Below are 27,986 nucleotides of genomic sequence, written 5' to 3' on the forward strand. Positions count from 1 at the left end.
CCTCTCTGAAAAGCAGAGGCTAAACACACCTAATACCCACTTACCTGAAAAGACTGCTTTCCATATATGTACACATCCAAAAGGCTGAGCTGAAAAGAATTTCATTTAAATTCTGAAATACATAGTGCACGGCATCAGAAGTAAACCACACAAATCAGGTAATGAATTTATAAATGAACACAGACATCATATCAAGAAATCAAATAAATCAAATGCATTCCTGCATCTAAAGGATTAAAAGGAGGCTGCAAGGCCAGAGCAGAAATTGTCTCCAAGAGGAATCCTACTGAGCTCAGGCAAGTGTCAGACTATGTCTGGATAAAGATTCTGAGGCATCTACTGGTGAACTTCGGTACAACAAGAGGCTGCAGAGAGTTTTATTTAATGTTTATCACTAACAAGATTCTCACTTCCTAAGGAAGAGGATATTCTTTTGTCACTTGTATTCAAGACCACAACTAACCAAGTCTCTTGTTCACCAACGGCTTTGCTTGTGTTTCCTACAGCCAACGTGATTTTAGGAACACTTAAGACACAACAACATAGACCTGTTGCCTTTCTAAGCACTTAACGCTTCCCTAGAATTTAAAAGTTCATGTTATACCACCTTCTGAGCAACTTATAGGTCAAAAATACACGGATGTGGAGAAACACAAAACTAATTTTGATTTCTTTAGGATGTATGGCCAAAACTGCATCTTCCCAGTATTGATGCTGATCTAGCAAAAAAACCCCAATAAAACAGCAGGGTGAAACTAACAGAGCATCGGTGATATTGACAGCTTACACAATAGGTGCATGTATCTTCACAGCACTCCTGCCAGACACGGGGACAGGCAGGTGCCTTCACACCGGCGCTTAGATACTGGGTGGCAGCAGGTGCACATGGCTGCGTGCTCTGCAGGAGACCCCATCTGCACTTCCTCATGCAGCTTCATCAGCTTCATCGTCACCTGGGCTTCAACAGCCCAGGCAGAGGACAGACACCATGAGCTGCCCACCTGAACCGGGCTGTCCCTGACATGCCTCTGGTCCTCAAGCTGCTCCCAGACAAGTCCTGACTCCCCCGTAAGACCCCGCTACCAGGCCAGGCCTTCTGCTGCCCGCCGGGGAAGCGGGGCCAGGCCGGCTCCCCTCTCCTCGCTCTAGGCCAGGCCGTACGCGGTGCCCCTTTAACAGCCCGCGGGCCCCACACTCACTGAAAGGACAAACAAGCAAGAAGTGTGTTCGTCATTTTGGGAAGCATCACAATTAAACATCCGCAGGAAAAAGCTGCTACGGCCGTCGCGGCTCCTTTACGTAGAGGTGCGTTTGAAACGGCGGGTGCGAAGACCCCCGCTCCCTCACCGCCTGCCTGCCTGCCGCCCGCCGGGCAGCGCCGCCGCGGCGCGGTCCTGTGCTTCGCCTTCGTCCTGTCCTCCTGCTCCTTCTCCCCTTGCGGGCGCCGGGCCGGGCCGGGCCGGGCCGGGCCCCTCTGGGCCTCCCCCGCCGCGGAGGCCGCCGCTCCCCGGGCCGGCCGCGGCGCGCGCTCGCCCCCTCCCTGAGGGGAGCCGGGGCGATGACGTCACCGGATCAGGCCGACCGGCAATGGGCGCCATTTTGAAACCCCGAAACCTCCCGCGGCGGCAGCTCCGTGCGGCGGCGGCGGCTGCGACCCGCTCCCGGCCGGCGCCTCCCCCCGCGGCCGCCCGCCCCCGCCCCACCGGCACCGTGCGACATGGCAGGTGAGGCCGCGCGGGCCGTGGCCCGGCTGCGGGGCCGGGGCCGCGTCGCACGCCGGGCGGAGGGCGCCGGGGAGCCGCGGCGGCAGGCCGGGCCGCGGCGCGCCGCGCGGACCCGGGCGGCGGGAGGCAGCGCTCCGCCGGCGGGCAGGCAGCGAGGGGAGCGGGGCTGCCCCGCGGGGTGCTGGGCCAGGCCGCGACGCGGGGCCGGGGCGGTGGGGCCGGGTCGCGCGGAGGAACGGGCCCCGCTGGGCACGGCGAGGGCTCCGTCGGGCGCCTCTCCATTCACCGGCCTCTCTTCCCTCCGCAGGGGTGGCAGGAGGTGGAGGCGGTGGCGGCAGCAACGACTTCCAGTGGTGCTTCTCCCAGGTGAAGGGGGCTATCGACGAGGACGTGGCGGAAGGTAAGAGGAGGGCCGGGCCTCGGCGGCCCGTGGTGGAGCAGCCTCCGGGCCCCCGGCGGCTCCCGGCCTCTGGCTCCAGCTCGGCCGGGGCCGCGGCAGCAACACCCTTTTTTTTCCCCTCGGCATCGATGTCACGCCCGCGCTGAAGGAGTGAGGCTGGGAACGGCAGAGCTGCAGCATCTGCCCAGACCGTGCCTGAGGCTCGGAGGGTGGGGGGGGTGTTGCAATGACTAAGCTAGTGCCTGGGCTCCTAGTTCGACGTGCTGCTTTTTTGGGAGAGCATAATAGGGAAGGCATAGTGGCTTCTTCCTATTCTTTAGTTATAATCACTAGGGAGAAAAGGTAATGACAGTGATAAAGCGTGGAGGGGGGAGGAAACACAAATGGAGTCTGTCAGGCTTGTCAAGTTTCACTCTTGACGCAAAGAGAGCAACAGAGAGAGCATGCGGGTCTGTCATTTGTGTGCTTAATTTAAAAAGTAGAATTTAAAGGCCTCCTGCAGCTGTGAAGAGGTTTTATTCCTTCTCGTTAACATTTGGAAGCTATAAATAGGGATGTTGAAGTAGCGAAAATGGGCACAGCTTTACAGTTCTCCGAAACTTTCGAAGTGCAGCGTGTCTTGGAATGAGTAGAAAATAGGAAATGTTTTCATTGGAAAGAGTTTCTCTGTAGAAACAGGATGGAGTTGAGAAGATTCTTTTTAAAAATACTCTGTGGTCAAACTGTTCAGGCTGGTAATACTGTGTAGAAAAGTGGATGTGAACTGTGTGTGAGAAACAGAATTCTTGGCTGTTAACTTGATTTTTACTGCTTTAATTGAAATGGCTGTCTTTACTGTATTAAGTGAAATAACTTGCAGTGCCAGTGTGTGGTCGTATTGGGGGTTGGGTGTTTAGTTGTTTGATTTTTTTTAGTGGATGCAGTAAATATTTTTTCTTACTGTCTGCTACCAGGAAATCATGCTGACAGTGTTTTCATTTTTATGCCACTTGTTTGGCATTCCATTTAAAATAAGAGCTATGGCAGGAATAGACTAGAAAACTGCTCAAGAAACTAGTGGTCACAGTTGTTGTTTGCTTTCTTTTTGCCCCCTAAATATATTTTGTAGCTTGCACTATTGTTCTGAAGTTCTCAGAATTCTTACAGAAATGTATTTAAGTGGCTTTCATGAGTGTCGAAGTGGTCTCTTTTTTCTTAGAATCTATCATCCATGTGACTAAATGTCAGATCTTCATGTTGCGAAAAAAAATACCCTTCTCTGAGCACCTTACTTCCCAGTGTGAACTCGTGAAGAGCTGGAAAGCTGCTCCTTTTTGGAACACCAGTATGTCCTAAACCCAGTTAATTTTAAGTGCATAACAGGACTGTTGTAAGAGCAGCTTACATTACTGCTGAGGCCCATCCCAGAGGCAGAGCTCTTCATTCAGAGAGGGGCAAGCCTCTGTTTGAAGCAAGCAGGAGTGGGAAGGGGAAATAGTGATGATAATGCTCAACACTTTTCCTGGAGTGAGGATGTCAGATTATGTGTGATGCTACTACAGGTTAAGAATTTAATTTTCTTCATAGAGCAGTTAATATAAGTAATAACTCAGTAGCTGGTTTGCAGAATTGGTAATAGATTTTCATTTTCCTACAGGAATACAAGAACTCCTTACAGTTTTTGTGACTCACTGACTTTATTTTCATGTGTGGGATATTCCCCCTGTTAGTTTTTTGGTTGAAATTTGCATTAAATGAAGAAAATATCTACATTTTGTTTGGTAATAATGGCCTGAATTTGATTCAACAGAGTGCAATAAGAATGCAATTATATTGCTGGATTTTTGGCCCCAGTTATGGAAATATTTACTCATTACTTTTTAAAACATCTCTTACCAAACTACACATGAAACTTATTTAATGGACAACTGTTGCCTGTAAAGAGCCTTGCTGCAAATATTACATAAAGCCACTTTGAACTCCATGTAAATTTTAGTGATAGTGTAAACTTGCTATTTCTGTAAGGTTTTTTTTCCTGTTTTGTGTAAAATAAGCTCTGTGGAGAAAATCTGAAAACGACAACAGAATGGAGACTTTCTTGATCAGTGTTCTTACAGACAGTTCATTCAGGAGTTGCAATTACAAATCCTGGTAGTCATGCAGCTTCACCAAGAAGTCACTTGTGTTCTAGAATTGCACTTCCAAATGTTGTCTAGTCAATAGTTGTTTCTCGTGAATTTTGCTTTAATAAAACATTAACATGGCAATAACAAACTGCTATAGTTAGATTTGCAACTGCCGTCTCCATGCCCAGGACCTTCTCTAACTAGGTCATTAATATAAAAATCACTTTGTCCCCTCTCTGTCTATTCTGTGTATTCACTTTCTACAGTGAGTAATCTCTGAAATCGGTACAATGCTCTGTTTCAATAGATAGAAGAGCAGTGTTTATATGCCCAATCTTCAAGAAGATTAGGAAAATATACCAGCTCTTGAGCTATGTAGTTTTTTAAAGCAGAAAAGTTTGATTGGATTGGAGGATAGAACAGGTACTGAATCAAAGAACTGGTACTGAGGATAGCAACAAGCTGCTTTTTTTAATTAATGTAATTTAAAAGTATGTTGTGGTTTTGTTGTTAGTGCAAAATCATGTGACTGCAAAACCCATACTGATTGTCTGGGGAGCTTGTTATTCCTGGATTACTCTTTTTGGTAGAAAGTACCTTTCTAAATACAGGTGCTTGTGGGTTTTTTTGTAGTGCTACTTGAGACCCAGCCAGTTCTGTGATTTTGAGTGGTTTGTTTCTTCTGATTTGGGGGATTTTTTGGCAAGCAAAATGTAAAACTGTTTATTAAAGAGATATATCCAAAGTATATCCAATTTGCCTTGGGCCAGATGATCAGCACATACTCTGTGACCACCTTTGGATGTAATAGAGTGGGCACTATAAATCTTCCTAACTGACTTGTGACGAGTGAGCAATACTGGGAAGAGTGCCTGGTCCTTGTCAGAAAGTAAACCTATGTCTGTGGAAATGATGAATTCCCCATTGTTGGCAGTGGGATTCCTCTGGATTTTTCAAAGCATTCAGTGAGGAAGTTTGGATTGTGATGGACTGCTCTCTTCTCTAAGTGCTGTTTTAATTTCACACTGGTTAGATACCTCTTCTTGTTACAGACCTAAGCAGCTTTAAGAGTACGGATACTCCACTAAATTAAACAGGTACTGCTGTCCTGTTGGAGCATGGTCAGGTTGGTCAGTTTTAAGTGTTGTATTTGAAACCTTTTTTGAAGCAGCTGGGTATAAAGCCTAGTCTTGCATGTAAGTGCTGGGTATGATGCCCTTTTGTGAGAGGCTCCTTGGCAGCACTTGTTAACTTGAGGTATTTCACATAAGCAAAACTTTTTCATAAAAAGTTGTCATTGCCTTTTAGAATACTTGTCTTGGATTCTCTCCTTGTTCAGAAATGTTGTATCTCATTTAAACATTGGTTATCCCTGAAGATGTCACTGACCACTGGAATGGGGTAGAGGTGGGCTTTCAAGCTGTGTTCTGGGTGTGGTTTTTTTCCTTGCAAAACAGTGGTTTGCCTTAAGCAGGACTTCAGATGCCTGAAACACGATGCACTTGCCTCTGGTTTATGATGATGTGTAGTAGTGTTCTTTTGTCTTGATCTTTTTTCAGTTTACCACATCTGCTCCCCAAAGGACTGTTGTGAATACTCTGAAAAGCCACCATTTCTTGAAGGGACCAAAGATTTTTGAGAGTTTCCTCAGTCTTCCCTGCTTTGTATGTGTTGTGTTCTGCAGGGCGTGTATGATGAAGTAGTATTTAGTTGGGAAATATTTGTTGGGTTTTAAATGTGGTCAGAAATAATATTTTGCAAACAGTTCTGGCCTCTGCACACATTATGTGTTAGCTTCCTGGTAGAGAAACTAGTGTTAATGTTTCAGCTAGACCACTTTAATCTCAAGTCTTCATGCAGCCCATGGAGCAAGAACTTGTCTTTATCTTTTGTTCCACAACACACTCTTAACCTAAATATTTTTCTCAGCACAAAGTATTTAATAAATGTTCTTTATAGAGTTCCAGTTCTGCAAGACAACAACAAATATAAAAGGGTGTCATGCCACTGGAAAGTAAATGGCACTATCTTACTGTATATTGATGTGGAAGTGACTCTGCAGGCTGTTAAGACTGGATGATATTTTGATTAAAATGTGGAGCTGCAGGAATACTTAGGTTATGAATGATAAACAGGTTGGGTAAGAAGTATCAGTTGCAGAGTTGTAAAGTGGGGCATAAATAAAACATTTTGAGTTGTGGGAATACAGAAATTAGTTCAAACCTTTCAATCTCTGTTGTTAATCTGTGAACAGTGCAAGACACTGAGATACTTCCATTTGGCCCTCCTCAGACTGGGGGCTGTGCTGACAGCAGGCTGGATTACCTAGTGACCCAGGAAATCTTTGATAGGGTTCCCACACACGCCCTATTGCTCTGCCATTTGTTGAATATTGTAACATTTGAGGGAAAAGCTTAATAAACATAACAGAAGAAACTTTATTTTTTTAAAAAATGAATGCAAGGTGTGAAAGCTGCTGCTAATAAAAGTATAGAGAAAAGCATGACAATTAGCTACTTGGAATAAAACTAAGACTAACATGAATTACACATACTTCCAATAGAAGAAAGATTGTTGAAATTACTATTGCAGAGGTGAAAAAAAAAATACTAAGGTGATAGATCTGCACACAGAACACAAGATTGGATTTTGAATGTTATAAATAGCCTCCATAATTTCTTGTGCCTTGTAAGAAAAGGCACAGCGGTCTTTGACAGGCGTGAAGGTAACATTTATTTCTGTCTCTCTGAACTTTGGCTTTACCCTTTTTTTGTAGTAACACATGCAGACAGGTACATGTACTTTAAAAACAGTGAAGACGGGGTTTGGTTTTAAATAGTTCAGAAGACATCCAGGATCAAATTACAATCTGGTTCCATTGAAAAGCAAATGCAAATTTAAGTTAATCAAGGATTTACACTAGTTGTCATTTGTGAGATGCAAACTTTTAGGTAACTCTTAAATCAGCTGAACAAGTATTTGCTTTGAGGGAGTTTGCTGGGCAGCCAGGCTTTTGGAACAAGTCTTAGGAACAGTTTGACACCTTATGTTGCTTTTCTTCTACTGGTTTGTTACAGCCCTCTGAACAGAATGGCTTGTGCGCTTGGTCCTCAGAAGCCAAGTGGCTTAGCTCCAGACAGGGTCCAGGACACACAGGAGCTGGCAGTCTTTCTGAGAGAAGTGCTTGTGTTTGTATTTTGTCATGGCCTATCAGCAACAGCACTGACTGCAGCCAGCTTCTGCTGCTTCTTGAGCTGTACTGTGCTGGCCAAACCACTGTACTTGTGTTGAAAGAGCTTGGGTGCCCTGTTCCTGCCCTTGGTTGACCTTACATCTGTTCAATGATTTAAATTAGAATCACAGAATGGTATGGATTGAAAGGGACCTTAAAGATCATCTGGTTCCAACCCCTTGCCACGGGCAGGAACACATTCCACCAGCCTAGGTTGTTCCAAGCCTCATCCAACCTGCAAGTGAATGCTTCTAGGGATGGGGCAACCACAGTTTTTCTGGCAACCTGTCCCAGGTCCTCATCACACTCATTGGGAAGAACTTCTTCCCAATATCAGGATCTCTGCTCTTTGAGTTTGGAGCAGTCACTCTTTGTCTTGTCACTCCAGGCCCTTGTGGAAAGTCCCTCTCTAGCCTTCTTGTCAGCCCCTTTAGAGACTGGAGGCTACTGTAAGGTCCCCTTGGAACCTTCACTTCTCCAGGCTGAACAGCCCCAACTCTCTTGGTCTGTCTTTGTAGGAGAGGTGCTCTAGCCATTTTATCATCTTCATGGCCTCTTTTAGACTCACTTAAACAGATCTATGTCCTAAATGAGTTTTAAAAGCAGAGTTATTTTGAACTGAGTTAAACTCTAGCAGGTACTTAAGCCAACTAAAGCAATTTTGCAAGTTGTTTGGCTGTTATGACATAAAAAAATAGTTAGGCTCAAGTTGACAGAGTGCTTAGCTCTCTGCTAAGCAAAAAAACTAGAGGAAATCTGGTCTGAACAAAGCTATAGTTAGTACCTTTGGTTTATTCTCCTGACTTCTAATACGTCTTACTTCCGAGTCAACTCTTCAGACAAATCCTAACAGTGGAAATCTAAAAATTCAGTATATGAAATTCTGAAAACTGTGTGATTTTGAGTAACTTCTGTTTCATGTATATTGTGAAGTGATTACTGATAGCTTCAAGATTCAGCTCACTTTTCAGTACAGTTCAGCGACAGACATCAGATTTTTGTCAGCTGTTAAGAAACAACATTTTTGGAAATACTTTAGGAGCAATAACAGCAATACCAATCTTAAGTCCATGCTCACTGGTCTTTTCCATGGACTGTTCTGGCAGTTCTGGATAATCCTCATTCACCTAGAAGTAAATCAGTGAAAGGGAGAGAGAAAGAAGAGACTCAAGACTGGAAATCAGTGCTGAAGTCAGTAACCTGCAGTAACTGAGATCCTGAGTGTGCTTGCCTGCCGTGAACATGAAGAGGATGAGGGCAGGGCCCAAGTAAAAGCAGAGTGACTACCAGCAGCTCTCTGCTGTTGCCTGGAGTGGGAACTGCAGCAGTCCCAATTGAAAAAGTGTCAAACTTCAGACCTCAGAAGCCTTTTAATGCAGAGATACCACTGGTGCTGTTTGGAGGCTGTTCTTGTGCAGTGCTAAGGCTCTGCCTGTCTAACGTGTTAGACTCAAATCTGAATTTCTTAAAAACATTCCCTCCCCTTACTGCTTATCAGGTGTTAGCCTCTATCTTTTGCTAATCTTAACTTGCTCCTTTTATTTTTTCTTTTCCTTCTTTGACTCAGTCTTCACTTGGTTGCTCTCAAACAATGGTCCCTGACCTCTCGCTGTGTGGGCCCCGAAGGGACTGACCCTGCTTCTCACTAGTTCTACCTTGGAGTGCTATTTTGTCACCATCTGCTGTGAAAGAGATTTCTGTTCCTTCTGAAGTCATCTCTTAAGTTCAGCACAGGGTTACGGGGAGATGCTCACTCCTGATCTCAAAATTGATGTAGGAGCATATAACCTGCACTTACCCTCTTCTATGCCCTCAGCTTCATTCCCATCAGCCGTAGGAAACCATATAATATCTCCACAGCACACTCCAGCTGTAGAATAAAACACTGCAGAATAACAATGTGTGGTAGAGGGAAAGGTGCGTCACCTCTGATCTTGATGACAGGCACAGAAGTGTTCTTGCTATGTTTGGTTTCCACTGGCAATCTACCATGCAGTTGATGCCAGCCATCTGGCCTTGGTTCACGTCCAGTCATTGCCTCTCAAAGTGTGAGCCTCTTCAGCGAGTTTCACAGTCCTTAAAGCAGGTCATTATTCAGATCTCTAGAACAGATCATGGGAAAAGATGCTGTATATTAAAAATACTTCTCAAGGGGAGGAGCAGGAAACAAGTTTGCTAACATGGAGGTGTTTGTCAGTCTGTGTGCTGAATGTGAAGTGGTGCATTGTCCCTTACATACAAGTTAAAATTCCTGACAAGTTTAAGCAGCCCTCTTTCTGGATGATGTTTGAAAAGAGAGACTGCTTGGCTTCCTTCTTCATTAAATGTCTGAGGAATGGGCTTTTGACAAGTCTGTGAATCGATTAGAAAAATGAAAGGGAAGTTGATGCTGCTTGTGTCTAGTTAGTGTTAGTCCTAAGCACAAACTACAGCTGCAAATTCGTTAATCTACTGGCTGAGCTAAAAGTAATGATGTTTTTTCAGGTTTTGTATTTTAACTGAACTAGCAACAGGCAGCCAGCTTAGAGAGGAAAAGTTCACAGCAGCTAATTTTAGCCATCTAATTTAGATGCTCTGGATCTCTTTGCATTCTCCATTACCTAAACAGAGAACCCAGACACTGATATCGGTGTCAGTTAGAAACACCTTGTATTAATCCTTTGTGGGATTAAATTAGTTTTCAGGTGTAAGATTGCTGTCATCTCAAAATCCTAACAAACATCCTGCTTCACCCCCCAGTGTAACTGGCCCAGGAGGCTGTAGAACTGTAACAGAATTATGACTGGAGTTTTGTGACATAGGGAGGTTAAAAGACTTGAAACACTTATACTGAATTTTGGAACATTTATTGAGACTTACAGGACAGTCTCCTAAGTCACCGAGAATCGTTGCCACTACGTTATTATAAAGATGGGTATTTGTAGCCTTTGACTGTGTTAGGAGGGTGTTTGCCACCCATGGAAGTACTTAGTGCTTTTAAATGTGGGGATTCTGCTGTATCAGAATTTAGTTACCAGCAATCCTTTTAATAGACTAGCTTTGAAAGCAGCTAGCTCTGTGTGTACAGTAGCTAAGTTAGAACTCCTTTCCAAGAACAAAGTTAAATGTTGGGGATTTTTTTTCTCTGTCTAGAAAGAAATATTGTCAGACTCATATTGGAAAGCTATAGGTCTTGCTGCTCTCCACAGTTTACAAGATTAGAGTTTAGGTGGCTACTTCTAGAGCAGAAAGTCCTAGCCATGTGGGAACAAAAATGGAGGGGAAGTTGGACAAACTTCTCTGTTTCCAGTAAATCATCATCACAAAGGTGTCTTGAAGATGTGCCAAGGGTACCTTAGGATGCTGTACCTGAGCAAATATTGTGGTAGTTTGTCCTCACCCGTTTGTGCATTTAAAAACATGTGCATTTGTGCTGTTAAAAAATTGATTCATTGTATTCCAAGTGTTTTAACTTGGAAAATATTTGAAGAAAGCTTCTCTATTTTTGTCCTATTTGTACCCCCCGTTACCCGCTCCCATACAGCATGATGGCACACTGGTGGCATACTACTGCAGTGCTGACTTTAAAGCTACTTTTTCCGGTTGATAGTCAATTTGGAAAACGAGACCTTCTCCATATGCATGTTGATTACCCTCTTCTGCATATACTGTTTGTTTAAAACCCCAGAATTTGAGTAGTGTCCACATTTTAGCATGCTTCTGCAGTCCTTAAACTAAATGCACCCAGGGTTACGTTTGACTACGTAGCACTGCTAGTAAATCATAGCTGTGCCAGACAAATGGTGATGACTTTGCCTGCCTGTAACAACAAAAATGGTGCACGGTGTATTTTGAGCACATAACTCAGTAAATATTTTTATAGTGTATGTGGGAGAAATAATATTTTTTTCCCTTTCAGAAGCTAAATTGAAGAGTGATGTTTTTTCACTTAGTTTGAAATAATTGCATATGTTAAGGAGCCATTTATTTCTGCTAGGATGTTTACTGATGTCTCAAAGGGTAAAAATGATCCATGCTAGTGGAGTATTAGTTTTGCTACTGATAAACCTTCATGTGTCGAGCTATTTAATGTCTGAGTGGAGTATGAAAACGTCATAAAATTCCCCCATCAAGTCACTTCACTGAATGCTTACCTCATTGAGGTGGTTTGTTTCTGTTTGCTACTTTCCCATGGTGTCTTTTGAGATGTCTGGGGTTGTTCCTCTGTATAATTGAGTGATAATGAGATGTAGGATTTTTTGTTTTATTCCAGCACTGTCATCAGTCTTGGAATAGAATTTATTTAAGATTACATCTCCAGCTGGTTCAGTAGCTTTCTCATTTTAGTACTGAATTCTTTGCTTATGTCACGATACTTGGCATTTGTAACTCTGAAGCTTCTTAGCCAGGCAGCCATTTGTAGCAGCTTATGATTTGTACATTCACACAACTGAGGCACGTATTGGGCATAAAGCAAACATCTAATTGTGAAGATAATTAGTGTGGCTCAGGATCAAAGCCCAATGGCAGTATTTGCCACATACACAGAGATTTCTGTTTTTCATGCAGACTCTCAATTCCCATGCATCTTGTTTTCCCCATGATTGTCAGGCAGGCAGAAGAGTTAGCTTTAAAACATTTTCGTGATTACCAAATACCTGTATTATACAGACTGTTATGAAAGGGCCTTCTTTCAGTTTTTCATTAAGAAAGATTACAAATTTACCAAGAAGCTTTACATGGACCAGCACACATGCTTTCTGTGTGTACAGTAATTCTTTGCCAGTCGGAGCACCTGGGCAAGGTGTGAAACACTATGTCAGGGAAAGGGGACAAGCTTTGGAAAAGTGAAATAGTGTGTCAGTGTTGGAAGCTGCCAAATTATTTCCTATCTGTCACAGAAGGTATATTTAAGAAATGATTAAAATTACATGCAAGGGAACATGTATGTTCTTTTGACTTGCGTGAGGTTAGAAGGCTGAACAGGACTCACAGGTAAATTGGTGAGCTACAGTGGCCTCTTGATAGCTATCTAACCATTTGTCCATCATCTCCTGAGTCACCTTTACTTACAGTATATGAGGGATAGGTATTAATATTCTGGTTTAGTGTGTCAATAACTGAACTTCTTGCCAAGAGAGGAAAACCAGTCCCATTCACATGCAAGTTGACAGATATTGCATTGTTTAAACTTGGGCATTTTGCCTCTTAACACTGAGTTTTGGTGACGTGTTAATTGCTGTGCTCAGTGTGTAAGTACAGTTTTACAAAGTGGATCTTTATGGTAAGTGGAAATATGTAGCTTTTCTGTTTATATTTTTTGATTGAATACACATTGTACTTCTCTATAGACCTATTATGTGTGTATAAAAATACACATTAAAATATATCTAAAGATGAAAAAATGAAAACATGTCTTAAGATTTTCAGTGTTGTGCTACTAGAAGCTCATAATTCTAAAGCAATTTCTAAAGTAAGAGATCATGTAGGTACCAGTGAAACTTTTATCTCAGGTACTGTTTTCTGTAGGTAGCTACTTAGTGCTGTTAATTGATTTCAGCAATTTGGAGAGGAAAGGGATTGCTGAGGGAGAGAGGGTATTTTCAATCCTTTTTTACATTGTCTGTTACGGAGACAAACAGCCACATTCCAGAAATAGGCTACAAAATGTGGAATTGGTGTAAAGAGAAGCAGGGGTTTTCACCTTTGTTCTAGCAGCGTTGGTAGTGGAAAGCCAGAAGAATTGGCTGCCTAATGACTTGGAAGGGGGTCAGCAATGACAGATCAGATCAGCACAGAGCTGAGAGGGGGTGTGCACTGTAGCTGCGTGGCACAATGGTGGGTGAGGATTCCTGGGAATGGAGAGGAAGAGGAGCTGGGGAGACTAAGTTAGACACTAGCAATCTGGTTAATTTTTAAAAGTAGGTCAGCTGAGGAAAGATTGATGTTTTCCACATGAGTAAGTGCAGCAAGGATGTGGGTTTTCTTCTGTGTTTGGGTCTGTTGTGGATTTGGGGTTAGCCATCAACCTGGTCTTTTCAGAAAAGGTGGCTATAAAACTAGGAGTGTGTGGAAGCAGGTTGGTAACGTGACTGAAGGCTGGGAGGAGTCTGTAGGAAGATTTTTTTTTTTTTAATAATAATAGTTTTAATCAAAAAAGGTAAATAATCCTTATGCACTAGGGAAGAAGCTATTTCAAGGGCATCTGTTAATAAAAGTATAAATTATATATTTGGAAAACTGATTAGACTTCCTAATCACCTTCTTCATAGGAGCAGAGGGTAATTGAAAGGAATTGAAAAGATAGCACATTAAAATCAATACAGGAGTTTTCATCTGGTCTCCAATTGCAAACTCTGAAAGTAATTGATACCATATACTTCAGATCTTATTATTTTTATATCTGCATACTATAATGAAATATTTGCATGTTTAGCAAGCGACAGTAGGGATACATGTTTGCTTACAATTTCATGCTGAGTGGTTTCTTGGTTTTGTTACCGTAGGCCTAAAACCTGTGGCAGACATTTATAGCCCCTTATCTCTTGGCCCCTTGGTTAGAGATGGTTTAGTGGCAATTACTTCTTTATTGCCACCTCCAAAGATTAATTGTGGTGTACAGCGGTGAATAAATACTGGTTGTTTTCAAGGTTCAGTCCCAAGGGCACTCTTGTCAGTTTCAACTGGAGGTCCTGCAGTCTCTTTCTTTGCTCTCCTGTTCCTTGAGCTGTGCTCCTTCATGCCTCTCGTTGGTTGTGTCCATGCTGATGCTTTTGTACAGAGTTGGTTCAGGAAGCTCAACTGAAAGAATTTTCTGTTTTATTTTTTTCCCCTTTGGGCAGAGCGGGGATGCCCAGTTCAGGTTCCTGACCTAACCACACAAATGCTCAGCTCAGGGAGGGGTGGGTATGCCTCAGCCTCCCTTTGATCAGTGCAAGCTGCAGTACTGCTCCAAAGTAACATGGCTTTTGAGATGATTCTTGCTTTGGGAAGTTCTGTGCAGGCATATTTCCATTATATATTTCAGCATTTGCTTTAAACAGGTAGAAAATGTGGTGTGGATTCTTAAATCAGTATGTTCTCTCTATGATTGAAGGCCCTCAGAGTTTAAACTCAGAAATAAGGAAATGTTTTAGACTGTAAATAAAATGTTGTTAAGCTTTCAGACATGGCTTGAGTTCTGGGTACTGACAGAAATTGTGTTGTTGCATTAATATAAGTTGTAATTTTGTTTTATGTTCAAGTCTGGAAACATCTTAATTTGCTTTACACATTACAGTGCTATTTTATTTCTGTTCTGTTTACAGCTGATATTATTTCAACAGTTGAATTTAATTACTCTGGTGATCTTCTTGCAACAGGAGACAAAGGTGGCAGAGTGGTTATATTTCAAAGGGAACAAGAGGTCAGTGACTTGAAAAACAAAAGTGCTGTTACTACAGTGTTCTTGTATTGCAGTCTCACTTCATCTTTTCATGCTGTAAGGTTTAAATGCTTAGATAATTTTCTCAACAAACCCTAAGTTAGCCAGATTTCTAAATATCTGCCTTGTACTGAACTTAGTAGGTTAGTTAGTTGGTGGTTCCACTCCTTGCCTTAAAAAAACCTAACAAACAAACAAAAAAACCTACTGGAACAAACAGTTACGTAAAGGGCAAGTGAGTTCTTTATACATGTACCTAGTATGCTTAGTGTTGTTCTGCAGAATTGCCTTTGGACTTCCTCCTGAACTCCAGGCTTGGTCACATTGATCTAAGACAAATTGTAATGCTTCTAAAGAGAATGTAAGAAAAATTTGTAGAAAAGGACACAAGTAAAAGTTGAAGAATTAAGAATCTGATGTATTTTAGGATCTTAAGAGTCAAAACCAGCGGGAAAAGCTATTTCTCTGGAAACACCTGAGCATTTTCAGTTTGGAGGATAGGAGAGGGAGTCTCCTACCCTCAGTTTGACAGCTTTTCAGCTGGCTCTTCACAGTGTTATTCAGCTGTGTGTGATAGTGCTGTAAGGTATTCTATCCATTCATCAATGCAGATACATCACTGGGCTTTTTCTATCCAAAGAAATTGTATTGGACAAGAGCACTAAATGCTGAAAAAAATAGCTGTCATAATTGCCTTGTCAGGGAGAGATCTGGAATTGTGTTCTTTAAGAAGTCAATAATTCCACATGGCAGTTCTCATCTCTCCCCTTCCACCAAAAAGCACGATTATCCTTCCCTTTGAAGAGCTGATGAGCACTTGAGCCTTTGGTTATGAGCCTTCTCCTGCATCAGAAATGCCAAAATGGATCTTGGAATTTTAACTCTGCTTATTTGTGCATGAGGTACACTAATATTTAGTTGCTGTGAGGGTTTCCTGAAGAATCACACTTCTTGCACTGTGTGGTCCAAATGATGCTCAGTTAACAGACAGCTGTCCAGCATTTTGCATTTTATCCTCGCTGTGTTGCTATTTATAAAACACTTTACCAAAGGTGACCCCACTGGTTTTACCATGAGGATTTGGAGAGGTAGTGAAATGAAAATCCTTCTGCTGAAGGAACTGCTGAAATACTACACTACTCCACCTAGACAGCTCAGAGCTCATTTGTCATTTACTCTGCTGTATAGACTTAACTAAGGCACAGAGAGATCAAGGTCAAAAGTGTCCACCTGCTCAGGATCTCTGACTTAGATGCTTGTTTAGAGTGGAACTACTATTGGTTGATTTTCAGCTGTTAGTGCTCAGTTGTTTGGTAAATGAAAACCCAGCTCTCGTGGCACTTCCTCATAGCGTAAAACACCAACCAGCTACTCACACAGAAATATTCAGCTGCTGTCTTGGGAGCCCCTGCAAGCTGTCAGGAAGAATTGGGCACAAGGGGCAATTCTCTTGTCATGTGTAAAACTGCAGAATTTCTGGAGTGAAGGCAAAAAATCTCAAGTAAAACTATAGTATTGTAACCTTAAGAAAGACTTATGACCAGTATTTTTAAACAGGTTTGATTTCAGACCAGGTTAACTAGAACAGCTGAGGAGAGTTATAAATTTTCCCATACACTTTAATGTAGGAAGGTGTGTTGAAATGTACATTGTGCCCTGAACCCACATGGCATTGCTTTAGTTCTGAGCATTTGATTACTCCAGCCAAATGTGTGAGTAAAGAGTGAGAGCACTGCATAGTGCCAGGCAAAGCAGCTCACTCAACGCATGGGTGGCCAGGAAGGTAACACAGGTAACTGTACTGCACAGTGTTAGCAGAGAGGATCCTGTCCAAAATGCTTAAGGTCCCTTCCAACCCCTACCATTCTGTGATTCTATGATTCTAAGTTAAATGACAAATAGGGAGTAAAACTATGTAAAGTTTCAGAATCAACTAAAACTCTCAACTTGTGAGACACTGCAGTGGGTGGAGGGAAAAAAAAAAACAGCTGAAATAAGCTTATCAAAGTTGCCAAGTGAAGTGTGGAAGTGCCAGAGCAAAGGTTGCCTTTGCAGCCCTGTCCTGGCCCAGTCGTCTGCAGGGATGAGAGCCATTGATGGTGGCCATGGTAATGTACCATCAGTTGGTGTGTACAGTGGGCTCTTCCTCACTGCTTATTTGCAAGTGAGTGGTTTCACATTGTGGTCTAGGGAGTTTGTTTTTGCAGAAGCTCTGGGCACTGCAGCTTTACAAGTAGCATTCTTCAAGCATGAACCACTATCTGACATTAGCTTATTTGAAAAGCCTGGTAACGAGTGAACTCAAATCTGATACTGCTCATCTGTGGATACTTGTGACTTTGATCTCTCTTCCTTGCTACCACGTCTACCAAATGAGGATAATACAAAGCAGCCTTCTGGTTCTATGAGGCAAAATGTTGTTGGTGCATTTGCCTTTAGTACATCATGATGAGCAGCTTAGATGAAAACATGGTAATTGCAGCCTTTGAGTTTTTATAATAAAAAGTTTGCCAAAGCTTAGTGATAAAACCCAATACCCTTTCTGCATCCAGCATGCTGTAAAATGAGTAGGAGAGGAGCTGTGTCTGATGCTCACACCTGATCTTACTGTGCCTTCAGTAGAATTACTTTCTGCAATCATGTTTTTATAAAAACCATGTTCCATGTCCTGTGCCCTTTAACATTTATTTCCTATTCTGGAAACCCTGTATTACGTCCATATTGTGGCAATTAGAAGAATGAGTTTTGGAAAAGGACAGGGAGATCAGCTGAAGGTAGACTTGATGGTTTAGGATTTAGGACATGGGTAGTTTCTTTGATTCAGTTTTGTTGAAACTGCTTGGGAGAAGTAGCGTGGCCTCAAACTCTTCCAAGCAAATGCAGGAAAGCCCTTGCAGACAGTCTGTCTGCTTAAAGTAGTTTAATGTGCTGTGTTCTGTGAGCACACACACACATTTGTATACACAGATGCATGTTTAGAAAGGAAGTGTGTGCATTATATTGATGCTGAACGAGGTACAGTATCATGGGGTAAAATGTAAAATTAATCCAGATCTGTTGTAGAACGTTTACTCTCTTAACTGACAACTTCTAGTCATCAGTTTGAGAGTACAATTTTCAATGAACTGAGTTACATCAGCTTCAAGAAATATTATGTTTCCTTGCAGAATAAAAGCCGTCCTCATTCTAGGGGAGAATATAATGTTTACAGTACCTTTCAGAGTCACGAGCCCGAGTTTGACTACTTGAAAAGTCTAGAAATTGAGGAAAAAATCAATAAAATTAGGTGGTTACCACAACAGAATGCTGCTCATTTCCTGCTGTCTACAAATGGTAAGGACACTTAATTTTTGCACAAATAACTTTCAATGTCACTTGAATGTTATCTCATTTGTGATGCACTTGTGGAGGGTTTTTCTGGAATGTTTTGGGGTTGTTCTAATGTCTTCTCTAAAATATGTTTTGATGGTAATGTTCTGTAAATGACTGAGTTATGAATGTAAAAGTAATGAAGCAGCAGCAGAACAGGCATAGTTACAGACCTTTGTTCTGTGGATACCCTGACTGTGCTGTCAGTTTACACACCCCATTGCTCCGCTTTCTGGTTTTTGTGTAAACAGGTCCCTAGTATGCTGAACTGTAGCAGAAGGCTGAATTTGACCTGATCTTCCTAATTTTGAAATCTATTTTTTGTAATCTCAGGTGAATTTTTAATAAAACCATTTGAAATTTAAACACTGTGGTTACAATGCTCTTCTTGCTTTTCCAACACCAAGACATCACGTGTGCTTTGAAAAGCAACTGCTTAAAAGGCAACAGTCACTCGCTTGAGGAGTGTATTTATACCCTTGTCACTGTGTACCTTAGAATACGTAAAAGTTACAAGTTGTAAATGACAAGCTTTCATGCACTTGGGGTTTTTTATTTCTGCCTGAAATTTGGTAGCAGCCATTAGATGTGAGGTCTGTGTGAACACTGGCTCTGTTTTACTTTGATGTGGAGTAAACTGTAAGTGGAAATGCAGAATTGTGCATGGCAAAACTTACCCTTATTGTCAGAGGAGCACAACTATTCCTAACAGTTTGGGTCACTTTTTGCCTTATACTTAAATGGCTTTCCTGCTAGCCTGAGCTTTAAAAGCGAGAATGACTTCTATTGGACTTTGACTTAAAATAATGTTATCTTTGATAGAAGTCTTACTGAACTTAAAGCAGTCATTAAATTGTGTCATCTCAAATGCTTTAAAGACGTGCAGTGATTTGGGGAGGAGAGGTTTGTTTCCAGTTAGCTAAAGATCTCGCTCCTGGCATATACTTACTTTCTGCACTTGGGCGAACTTCTGGTAAGACCTGGGAGGTACGTGCCTTTGGACAGGGAACCCCAAGATAATGGAGCGAGTTCTCACTGCCTTTGGCTGTGTCTTAGCAGGCACCTGGGACAAACTTGATTTTCCCTAAGGTAGTTGGTATAATTTAGTCACGATTTTGTTGGTTTTTTTCCTTTAGCGTTTGTTTGTTAAAAATAATTCAGATAGTCATACAGAGCTTACTGGTGAATGTTGGTAATTTCTGTATGAAACTTCCCTTGTAAAGGGTCATTTTGGTGAATGGTAGCCATGGTGCCTTATGTTCAGAAACTTGTATTTTATTCACCCTTGGAATATTACATGTGAATTGAAATGGATTCCATCATTTTTGCTTCTCCATTCATTGGTATTTTCACGCATTTCCTATCCACACCCTCCAAGAGTCTGTGTCTGGTGTATTTTTCTGTTCGTTTTTCAGGTGTCAGTTCTACTAAACAATGTAGTGGAAGGCAAAGTACCTCAAGTATAGGTAGGGAGGTCTGTCCTCCAGATTGCATTGTGGGGAACTTTATTTTTAATTTACTTCATTCTCAAGCCTGTTAATTTCTGGTTTTAGATAAAACTATTAAGTTATGGAAAATAAGTGAAAGGGATAAAAGAGCCGAAGGCTATAATTTAAAAGATGAAGATGGAAGACTTAGGGATCCTTTCAGAATTACAGCACTACGGGTACGTTTCTGCTCTTTGACTTTAAATGTCTTTTTGCATGTACTTTTCTGCCTTTGTACTACCAGAGTTGTCAAACGAAATGTGTAGATTAAAAGTGACGTTTTGGTCAGGGTTACTAAAAACTTCCGTAAAAAATGGAAGCACCTCATTATAGAAAGATATATAGATATGTGTAAGTATTAAATAAGGCTCCTCTGGCAAACTTGAGGCAGACTTTCATGATTACAATATTATATTCTTAGCACCTCAACAGTTTTTTGTTGGTGTTTTTTCCTTGGACTATTTTTGCATATTTCAAATGATTTTGAAACGTAAATTGGTTTCAAAAATTAAAAACTTTGTTAGACAGCCTTCACCCACCTCAGTACATACAAACTACAGACAGTGATAGAGTGATCTACTGACAGCAATAAAGTATAGCAAAGTATTGTTACTCAAGCCTGAGAACACAGCATTTCGGAATACCTCTGGCTGGGGCTGCGCTGCTCTGTACTCACTTCATAGAAAGCATGGACTCATCCTGCTGTGTTCTTAAAATAGTCTAGTGTCTCAGTGTGACATGAAGAAAAGTGCAGGGCACACATTAATTTCAGAGCCCCCTAACACACTGACTTCCTGGCCATGGCCAGTCAGTAGCGGGTGAGTGCTGCAGGGGCCCTGCAGGAGGAGAGGTTAACCTTTGCCTCTTCCCCAGCACCGCTCTGGGAAGGTGGCTGGTGGTTTCCTTCCGTTTGGCTTCAAGTATGTGCCATTGTGAATTTAGGAAGAATTTGGCTATTGCATACATTTAACTCAAATCTTTAAGAACAAGACTAAAAAATGTAAAGAGAGAGCTGAGTGCTGTGTGGCAGAAGGGGGTTTTGTTAGAGGCAAGTTCTGAGTGTTCGGAAAACTGAAAGTATACTGGAGTAGTCTTGACGTTTTTCCACTTATGTAGGATATAGTGGAAGGATTAATGCTCCAAACATGGGATCATTTCAAAGCAGGAGCTCAAGAAATGAAGTCCTATGGGGTTGGGGTTCTTCTCAGATTATGTTGTTGTTACCATAAACAGGAACTGAGGCTCTCACCACTTTCCAAGCCAGTGCCCCAGGTGCTTGTAGGGACTATATAGTTGTGAGGTTTTGTTAGGGTTTTTTGCCTTGCTTTTGCTTAAATTGAATATTGAAGGGAAGTTTTAGATATACATGAGCCTAATACATAACCATGTTTCCTTTGGAAAGTGTCTTTTGGCATGTGGAGCCAAGGTCTGATTCAGTATTCTAATGAAAATACCTAAAGGCAAGGAAATAAGTTATGATACAATGCCTTAGCCCAGTGGCTGGAAGTAGATACCAATGAAGTTCTGAGTTCTACAGCCTTACCCTTGTGAAGGAGTAGACTACCCATCTGGAACATTTGGCTACATCACTTGAAGAAGGATGTTAGCATCTTCCTTAAACACTTCCACATATATACTGAATGGAGGAAACAACAAGAAGCAAGAACCTCTCTTAAAAGTTAGTCTTCTAAATTTGCTACTTTTCTGGGACAGAAAAGTTGGGCTGAGCTGCAGACCTTGCCAGGGGCTACATCTTACAAGAAGAAATGATGAAATGAACCAAGTCTGCGCAACAATTGGTAGAAGGGGGAAAAACCTTGCCTAGAGTTACCTCCATTTGCTAAAATGATCTGGCTTTAGAGATGTCGAGTGTACATACCTTGGGCTGTTATGGGTTTTGCATATTTTGTTACAGAGCTGTAATCCCTATTTGTTTATGGAGAAGCAGCACTTGAGAGCTGCATCCTTCACTTAGAGGCCATGGCATTTCTGAGGACCATTGCTGCTAATTCACGTGAGCGCTAGGAAGGGCCTGGAGCCAGGCTGGGAGCACCCGTGTGGTGAGATAGGAAAATTGCCTAATAAAAAGGACTGGATTCATTTTAATCATTACAGTTTGATGTCAACAGACTGTGAGATGCAAACACGGCAAAAGCAATTACAGAGCTCTTGGATTAATTTGATTCTTGTTCCAGGAAGACAGATTATCTTGGACACTGTCATAACTTTTCTTGGTTGGATGATGTAAGTTAGTGTTCAGTTGAACTGAATGTACTGGAACAGCGCAGAACGTCCTTGGGCATTCACTTTTGGTCACTGAGGAGGAGCTGGAGGGAAGCTTAACCCACTGGCCCTGACAAACAGTGTCACCCTGTAAGACCAGCAGGTTGAAAAAAGGCACCCAGGTGTTCCTAACACTGTCCAGTCACACCTCAGGAATTTTCCCTGCAACCTGTTCTCACTGATTTCACAAGCACCCTCTAAAGATACAGGGGTTGTTTTTAAGCACTTGTCTCAAATTAACATAGTCTTCTAATACCGTTATAAACATACATGAGATGAGGGACAAAGCTGCTGTACTTGACAGGAAACTTCTGCAGAAGTCAGTGTTGGTGGTGCACCAGGTCAGCATTTGTAGGCTGCTTTATTACTTTATTGCTCAGTGGATTTGAAGTGTTTAGTCACTAAACCAAAACAGAAGCCTGTGGTGTGCAAGTAATTGTATCTGTTGAATCAGAAATAGGTTTTATGCTGAAACTGACTGTTCTCTTTCATGTTTCAGGTGCCAATATTGAAACCCATGGACCTCATGGTAGAAGCAAGTCCCAGAAGGATATTTGCAAATGCACATACTTACCACATAAACTCTATTTCAGTAAATAGTGATCATGAAACATACCTTTCTGCAGATGACCTAAGAATTAACCTATGGCATTTAGAAATCACAGATAGAAGTTTTAGTATCCTTTTTTTTTTCTCTGTAAACACCGGAACACGTCAAAGTTGTGTATGCTTAAGAGACTCACTGTAATTGTACTGATTAGAGTAGATGTTTGAATCTCGGGATTAAAATACAGGATTTCAAAAGCTGGGTGTTAAATACAGTAAAACCAGGCCTTAGGGTGCTCTCGCTGATTCTTGAGTGCAAGCATTCTTTCAGTGGAAAACTGATGCTAGAAATGCCGCAGTTTGATCTCTAAAGAGAAGTTGAGGAATTCGGGGAGCATCCTTTATTTGTGGAGTTCAGTCAATTGAAACGAGAGTTGAAAGACCGGGAAAGTAGATCCTGTGTTACTCTAGACACTTCTTTCAAATATTTAAGGTCTCTTAACTAAGTGATGCCTCTCCTAAAGAAAACACGTTGCAATTTTTCTGTATCAGGTGATATCATTAACTACAGAAATAACTTTCAAACCTTTCTGCAAGTTTGAGTACCTAGAACAGATAGTATGTCCTATGCTATCAAGTCTGCGGTGAAGTTGCAGGAGTACTGAATACTAAATAAGCCATATACAAGTTTTCTAAAGCTTCAGGTAAACAGATGAAGTGTGTTCAGCGCTCAATGGGAAGCGTTAAGAAGGAGGCTTGAGAGGAGTCTGAAATTATCTCCAGCATCTGTTAAAGTTCATTTGTAAAATGTAGGTTTATTTTAAGTTAATATTTACTTGAGAATCTGCTTGGTTGCTCACTTTGTGTGGGTTGCACACTGTGGAGAGTAAGGGCTTGCCCTGGTTTCCACATGGTGTTTCTAACGGTTTTTACTAATTCTGCACTAGAAGCTTTTTGAACAGGCAGTGTTACATGTCTTTACAAAAACCTTCCCAGATATTGTAGATATTAAGCCTGCTAACATGGAGGAGCTGACAGAAGTGATTACTGCTGCCGAGTTCCACCCGCATCACTGCAACGTGTTTGTGTACAGCAGCAGCAAAGGCACCATCCGGCTGTGCGACATGCGCTCCTCGGCCCTCTGCGACAGGCACTCCAAGTGTAAGTCGGGCTCCTGCCCTTGTTCCGTGCCAGACAGAGTGTGTAGGTGTGCTGCTTGTACCTGCCCGTGCCAGGGGCTGCTGGCGGGTGAGGAGCCTACAGGGTAAGGGGTGGTAGCTTTGTAGAATGGAACATTTTAATTGTCTTGTTCTAGGCCATCAACAAGCAGAAGTGTAGCATGAGACAATTGACGATCTGACTCTGCTCCTGTTTACCCATTTATGCATCATAAACTGATGGGAACAAGTGCTTTTGGCACCAGTGAGACCTGTCTTCTGTCCAGACTCAGTCTTGGTGCTTCTGAAAGGTATCTGCTTATCCAATGCCAGTTCAGGGCAGTTTATTCACCTTTGTGCATTAGAAACTGGGCTGATGCTGCCAGAATCCATTTACTTTGTGACCATTTGCAGCTCCTAGAGTAGAATTAACTCTTAGGAACGCAGGCTGCATCTGTAGCGAGTGCCCTTTAGCCTGCCCAGCCACCTGAACCTCTGTAGGTGAAGAGGCCTTTCCCATAGAGTCCTCAGGGTTACTGCCTGTGCCTTGCACGTGGCCTCTCGCTGGCTGCTGTAGTAGTTGTGGTTTATCAGCATTCCCAGGCTGTGCTGATATTTGCAGGTAAGCTCTCTGTAGTGCAGCTGAGGTTTTCTTGGTGGAAGGAAGTGTTTGTGCAATGGGAAACATAGAATGCCAGGCTACTTCATCTATTTGACTTAGTGTTGCATTAAATGAGTTGGAAGCACTTTGGTTTTTAACTGCCTGAGTAGCATCCTGCTAAAGGGGCTGTTGAAAAATGAAACAGGTAGTTCTGGGAGCTTGTGCCATGAAGCATTGGCATCAGAGGTTGATTGATGCTTTGATCTAAATAATGCATTCATCTGCTTTCTAAAACCATACAAAGCATAGGTGCTAATATTCCATTTCAGTAGGTCGTGTTGTACGACCTTGGGTTGGAGCCAAAGAAAAGTATGTTCTGCAGAGGTCTCAGACGCACAGGTCGTGTTGGGGGTGCTGATGCTCAACGTGGCGTGTAGATCAGCCACAACGTTTACTGCACCCGTGTCTTGGCTCTGAACTTCTTCCTCTGATCTGTGCCTAAGCCCTGTGAATTGTAGAGTGCTGATGCTGTGCTCCAGCTGAGGATGCTGGGGATGGGCATCTAGCAATCTGAAGGACTAAGAGCATAACATTGTTTAAAAGGGGATTATTGCTAAAATTTATTTAACAGCAATTTCCTTAAAAATAAACCAGCATATTGTTTTTAAGTTTTTCAAGTACCCAAAAATGTTTGAAGCTGTAAAACTTGGTGTTGGTGTCATTAGTAATTGTGTGTTCTGTCCACAGTTTTTGAAGAGCCTGAAGATCCTAGCAGCAGATCGTTTTTTTCAGAAATAATATCGTCGATATCTGATGTAAAGTTCAGCCACAGTGGCCGCTACATGATGACAAGAGACTACCTTTCTGTTAAAGTGTGGGATCTCAATATGGAAAACAGGCCTGTAGAGACATATCAAGTATGGTGGTCACATTCTCTTAAAATATCCCTTCTTTGCCCTTTTCTTCTTTGTCTTTGTGTCTCATTCCAATTTCCATGTCCCCGACAGGTTCACGAGTATCTTCGGAGCAAGCTTTGTTCCCTGTACGAGAACGACTGCATCTTTGACAAATTTGAGTGCTGCTGGAACGGTTCTGATAGGTAAGCTTCAGCGCTTGGGGAGCTTTGGGGGTTGTTTTTGCCCGTAGCATTAGGCATTTGTCATCCAGTCTTGAAAGCCATAAACTGTACTAAACTTGAAGGATGTAATTAGTTACTTTCAAATCAAATGGGCTGGGTGTTTTCTTTTTGCAAAAGGACTTAATTCTTAAATCCTCTGCCTCCCAGTTCTGGAAGGGGAATAAACTTTTGTGTGTCAGTTTGCTTATAATGTGAATTATTGTGAAGGTTTTATAGGGTCCAGACTGGACAGTTGAAGCCCTGAAAATAGTTATATTTTCAGAGCTTCACTCTCCTGAGTTTCACTCTCAAAAGTGTGTAAGCAGGAATGTGCATCCAGTGTCTGGCAGACTGGATCTTCTCTGCATGTTTTTGTGTAGGGCTGAGCTTGCAGTGGAGCAGGGGGCACAAGGCAGGCCCCAGGGGAACAGGGCTGTGGTAGTAGGGCTGCAGCCCAGACTGGCCTGAGCAGAGGAGAGGAGTCGGGTCATGTCAGCAGGCATCAGCTCAGCCTGGCAGTGCCTGGGGCATAAGAGAGAGAAGAGGGGTGGAACAGTGTATCTGGAAAACCCCCTCAGACTTGCCTTTCCCCTGCTTTTGAACAGTGCTATCATGACTGGATCTTACAACAACTTCTTCCGGATGTTTGACCGGAACACGCGCCGGGACATCACCCTGGAGGCGTCCAGGGAGAGCAGCAAGCCTCGTGCCATCCTAAAGCCACGCAAGGTCTGCACGGGCGGCAAGAGGAAGAAGGACGAGATCAGCGTCGACAGTCTGGACTTCAACAAGAAGATTCTTCATACAGCGTGGCACCCCATGGAGAACATCATCGCCGTGGCTGCCACCAATAATTTGTATATATTCCAGGACAAAATTAACTAAAGGTGACTGACTTGGGGACGGAGTCATCGTCTTGCATAGTTAAGCTCAGTTGTTTATCTGTCAAAGAGAAGGCCTTGTTGTCCTACCGGTGAAGAACATTGATGCACTTACTGCCCTTTAGGTAAAGGAGAGGATCTGGCCTGGCTTTTGAGTTCACGAGATAGTTCTGCCTGCGGTGGGGTCGGGAGAGACCCTCCAGAGGCAGAACTGGTGGACAGTGCTCAATACGGCCAATACTCCAAACACCTGTATTTATTTCAGTCCGAGCCTTCCTTTCCAGTTTATAGACCAAAAATTTAACACCCAAGAAGAAAAATTGTCATTAAAACATCATTTCTCTCTCTCATGCTCTCTCTGCTGTAATATTTGGGCCTTTCAGAACATTTATTGTGCTTAACGACGCCTGTAAACATTCCTCCTCTGGCCTGTGTCTGGGCTTAGGTGTTGTACCCTGGAGCACTTCGGTAGGTCTCGAGTTGGGTTCGTAGGCAGGTTTCCATGGATATTTACTCACCAACTGTATCTATAACCACACCTTCTGGTGTAAACCACTTAATAAAATAACAAGCTATAAAAAGTGTTTTTAAATCTGAAGGTATGTATTCAGTCTTTTTATTTTTCTATTGCATGTCCTGAGGTTGTGCAGAGTAATTCCCATGGGCACATCTGCCAACAGCCCCAACATGATGGTTTTTGGCAGACTGATAGAGAACTCTTTTTGTGTAGTATTTCAGATTGTAAGTTTGGAGTTTCCATGAGGTTGTTGTTCAGTTGGAGTGGCGCTGGTTTGCTGGTGAAGGGCTGACTGTGCCCAGAGGGGACGGCGGAGGGCAGGGCAGGCTCGGGGCCTTAAGGGAGGTGACGAGCCCAGATGTGGGACACCTGCTTGGAGAGAAAAACTGGGTTCGCCCGATGCCTCTCACTGTTAGAGACCTTACGTGCATTACGGTTTTTAACCTTTTTAGTCTTTGTGACAAAGATGCAGTTGATGTTATGTGTGTGGCACCGGGGTTCCCGCCAGCAGCCTGGGCTCGGCCAGGGCCCCGAGGCTGCTCTCACTCTGCTCTTGCAAACTGCGGTTTAAGCCTTAGCTACCTTTTTTTTTTTAATCCAAGGAGGCCTAAAAGCCCTGGCCCTGCTCCTCGCCCAGGCGAGAAACCACCCCGAGTCACGGCACGTGGCAGCAGCGCGGCGGGGCTCAGGTGCTGCCGCATGGCCTGTGCCTGCAGCAGCAGCAGCTCCCTGCAGGGAGCCAGCTCCTTCCTGAGTGGCTGCACGGCAGCTCCCGGCGCTCCCCGTGCCACACACGGCAGCTCCCGGCGCTCCTCGTGCAGTGCCCAGTGCTCCTTGTGCCACGCAGGGTTTCTGACCGGGACCTGTGTGCACGAGAGCGCAATGTCTTTCTCCTTACCCCACCTCACACCCCTGGTGCCACACTCGTTCACAGTAAGTTAGTACCTACAGCTAACCTTCGGAGTCTAAGATAAAGCTTAAACTAAAACCTGCTGTAGAAGGGTTGTGACACCCTTTTAAAGGTGTGCAGTGTGGGATGTGGGGGCACTGGGGCATGAGCTGTGCTCGTCCCTGCAGGGCACAGTGGAGCTAACACAACGGGACTGTACAGACTTGTTCAATTACTTTGACCAAAAAGTTTAATAAATTTTAAATGTTTACCCAG

The 27,986-nt window shown here is 42.9% G+C and overlaps 1 protein-coding gene across 3 annotated transcripts; it reads left to right on the top strand.

Annotated features, from left to right (window-relative positions):
- Window positions 1–1,601: 1,601 nt before the first annotated feature.
- PPP2R2D (protein phosphatase 2 regulatory subunit Bdelta) lies at window positions 1,602–27,985 on the top strand. Of its 3 annotated transcripts, XM_062000916.1 has the most exons (10): window positions 1,602–1,724; window positions 2,032–2,124; window positions 14,748–14,845; window positions 18,031–18,196; window positions 19,786–19,898; window positions 22,502–22,679; window positions 23,545–23,709; window positions 25,054–25,223; window positions 25,314–25,405; window positions 26,029–27,985. In XM_062000916.1, exons 1-10 carry the CDS (start codon window positions 1,718–1,720, stop codon window positions 26,306–26,308), a joined length of 1,362 nt encoding a protein of 453 aa, XP_061856900.1. In that variant the 5' UTR covers window positions 1,602–1,717; the 3' UTR covers window positions 26,309–27,985. The 3 variants fall into 3 exon arrangements, with proteins under 3 accessions (XP_061856900.1, XP_061856902.1, XP_061856901.1); XM_062000918.1 differs by lacking the exons at window positions 1,602–1,724; window positions 14,748–14,845; window positions 18,031–18,196; window positions 19,786–19,898 and having other exon boundaries at window positions 2,037–2,124; XM_062000917.1 differs by lacking the exons at window positions 1,602–1,724; window positions 2,032–2,124; window positions 14,748–14,845; window positions 19,786–19,898 and having other exon boundaries at window positions 18,075–18,196.
- The last annotated feature ends 1 nt before the right edge of the window (window position 27,986 follows it).

Source organism: Colius striatus, chromosome 8 (genome assembly GCF_028858725.1).
Source record: "Colius striatus isolate bColStr4 chromosome 8, bColStr4.1.hap1, whole genome shotgun sequence".
Classification (NCBI taxonomy): Eukaryota; Metazoa; Chordata; class Aves; order Coliiformes; family Coliidae; genus Colius; species Colius striatus.

Coding starts and splice junctions, on each gene's coding strand:
- PPP2R2D (XM_062000916.1), top strand. Junction 18,197..19,785: donor TTTCCTGCTGTCTACAAATG/GTAAGGACACTT, acceptor TTCTGGTTTTAG/ATAAAACTATTAAGTTATGG. Junction 23,710..25,053: donor CTGCGACAGGCACTCCAAGT/GTAAGTCGGGCT, acceptor TTCTGTCCACAG/TTTTTGAAGAGCCTGAAGAT.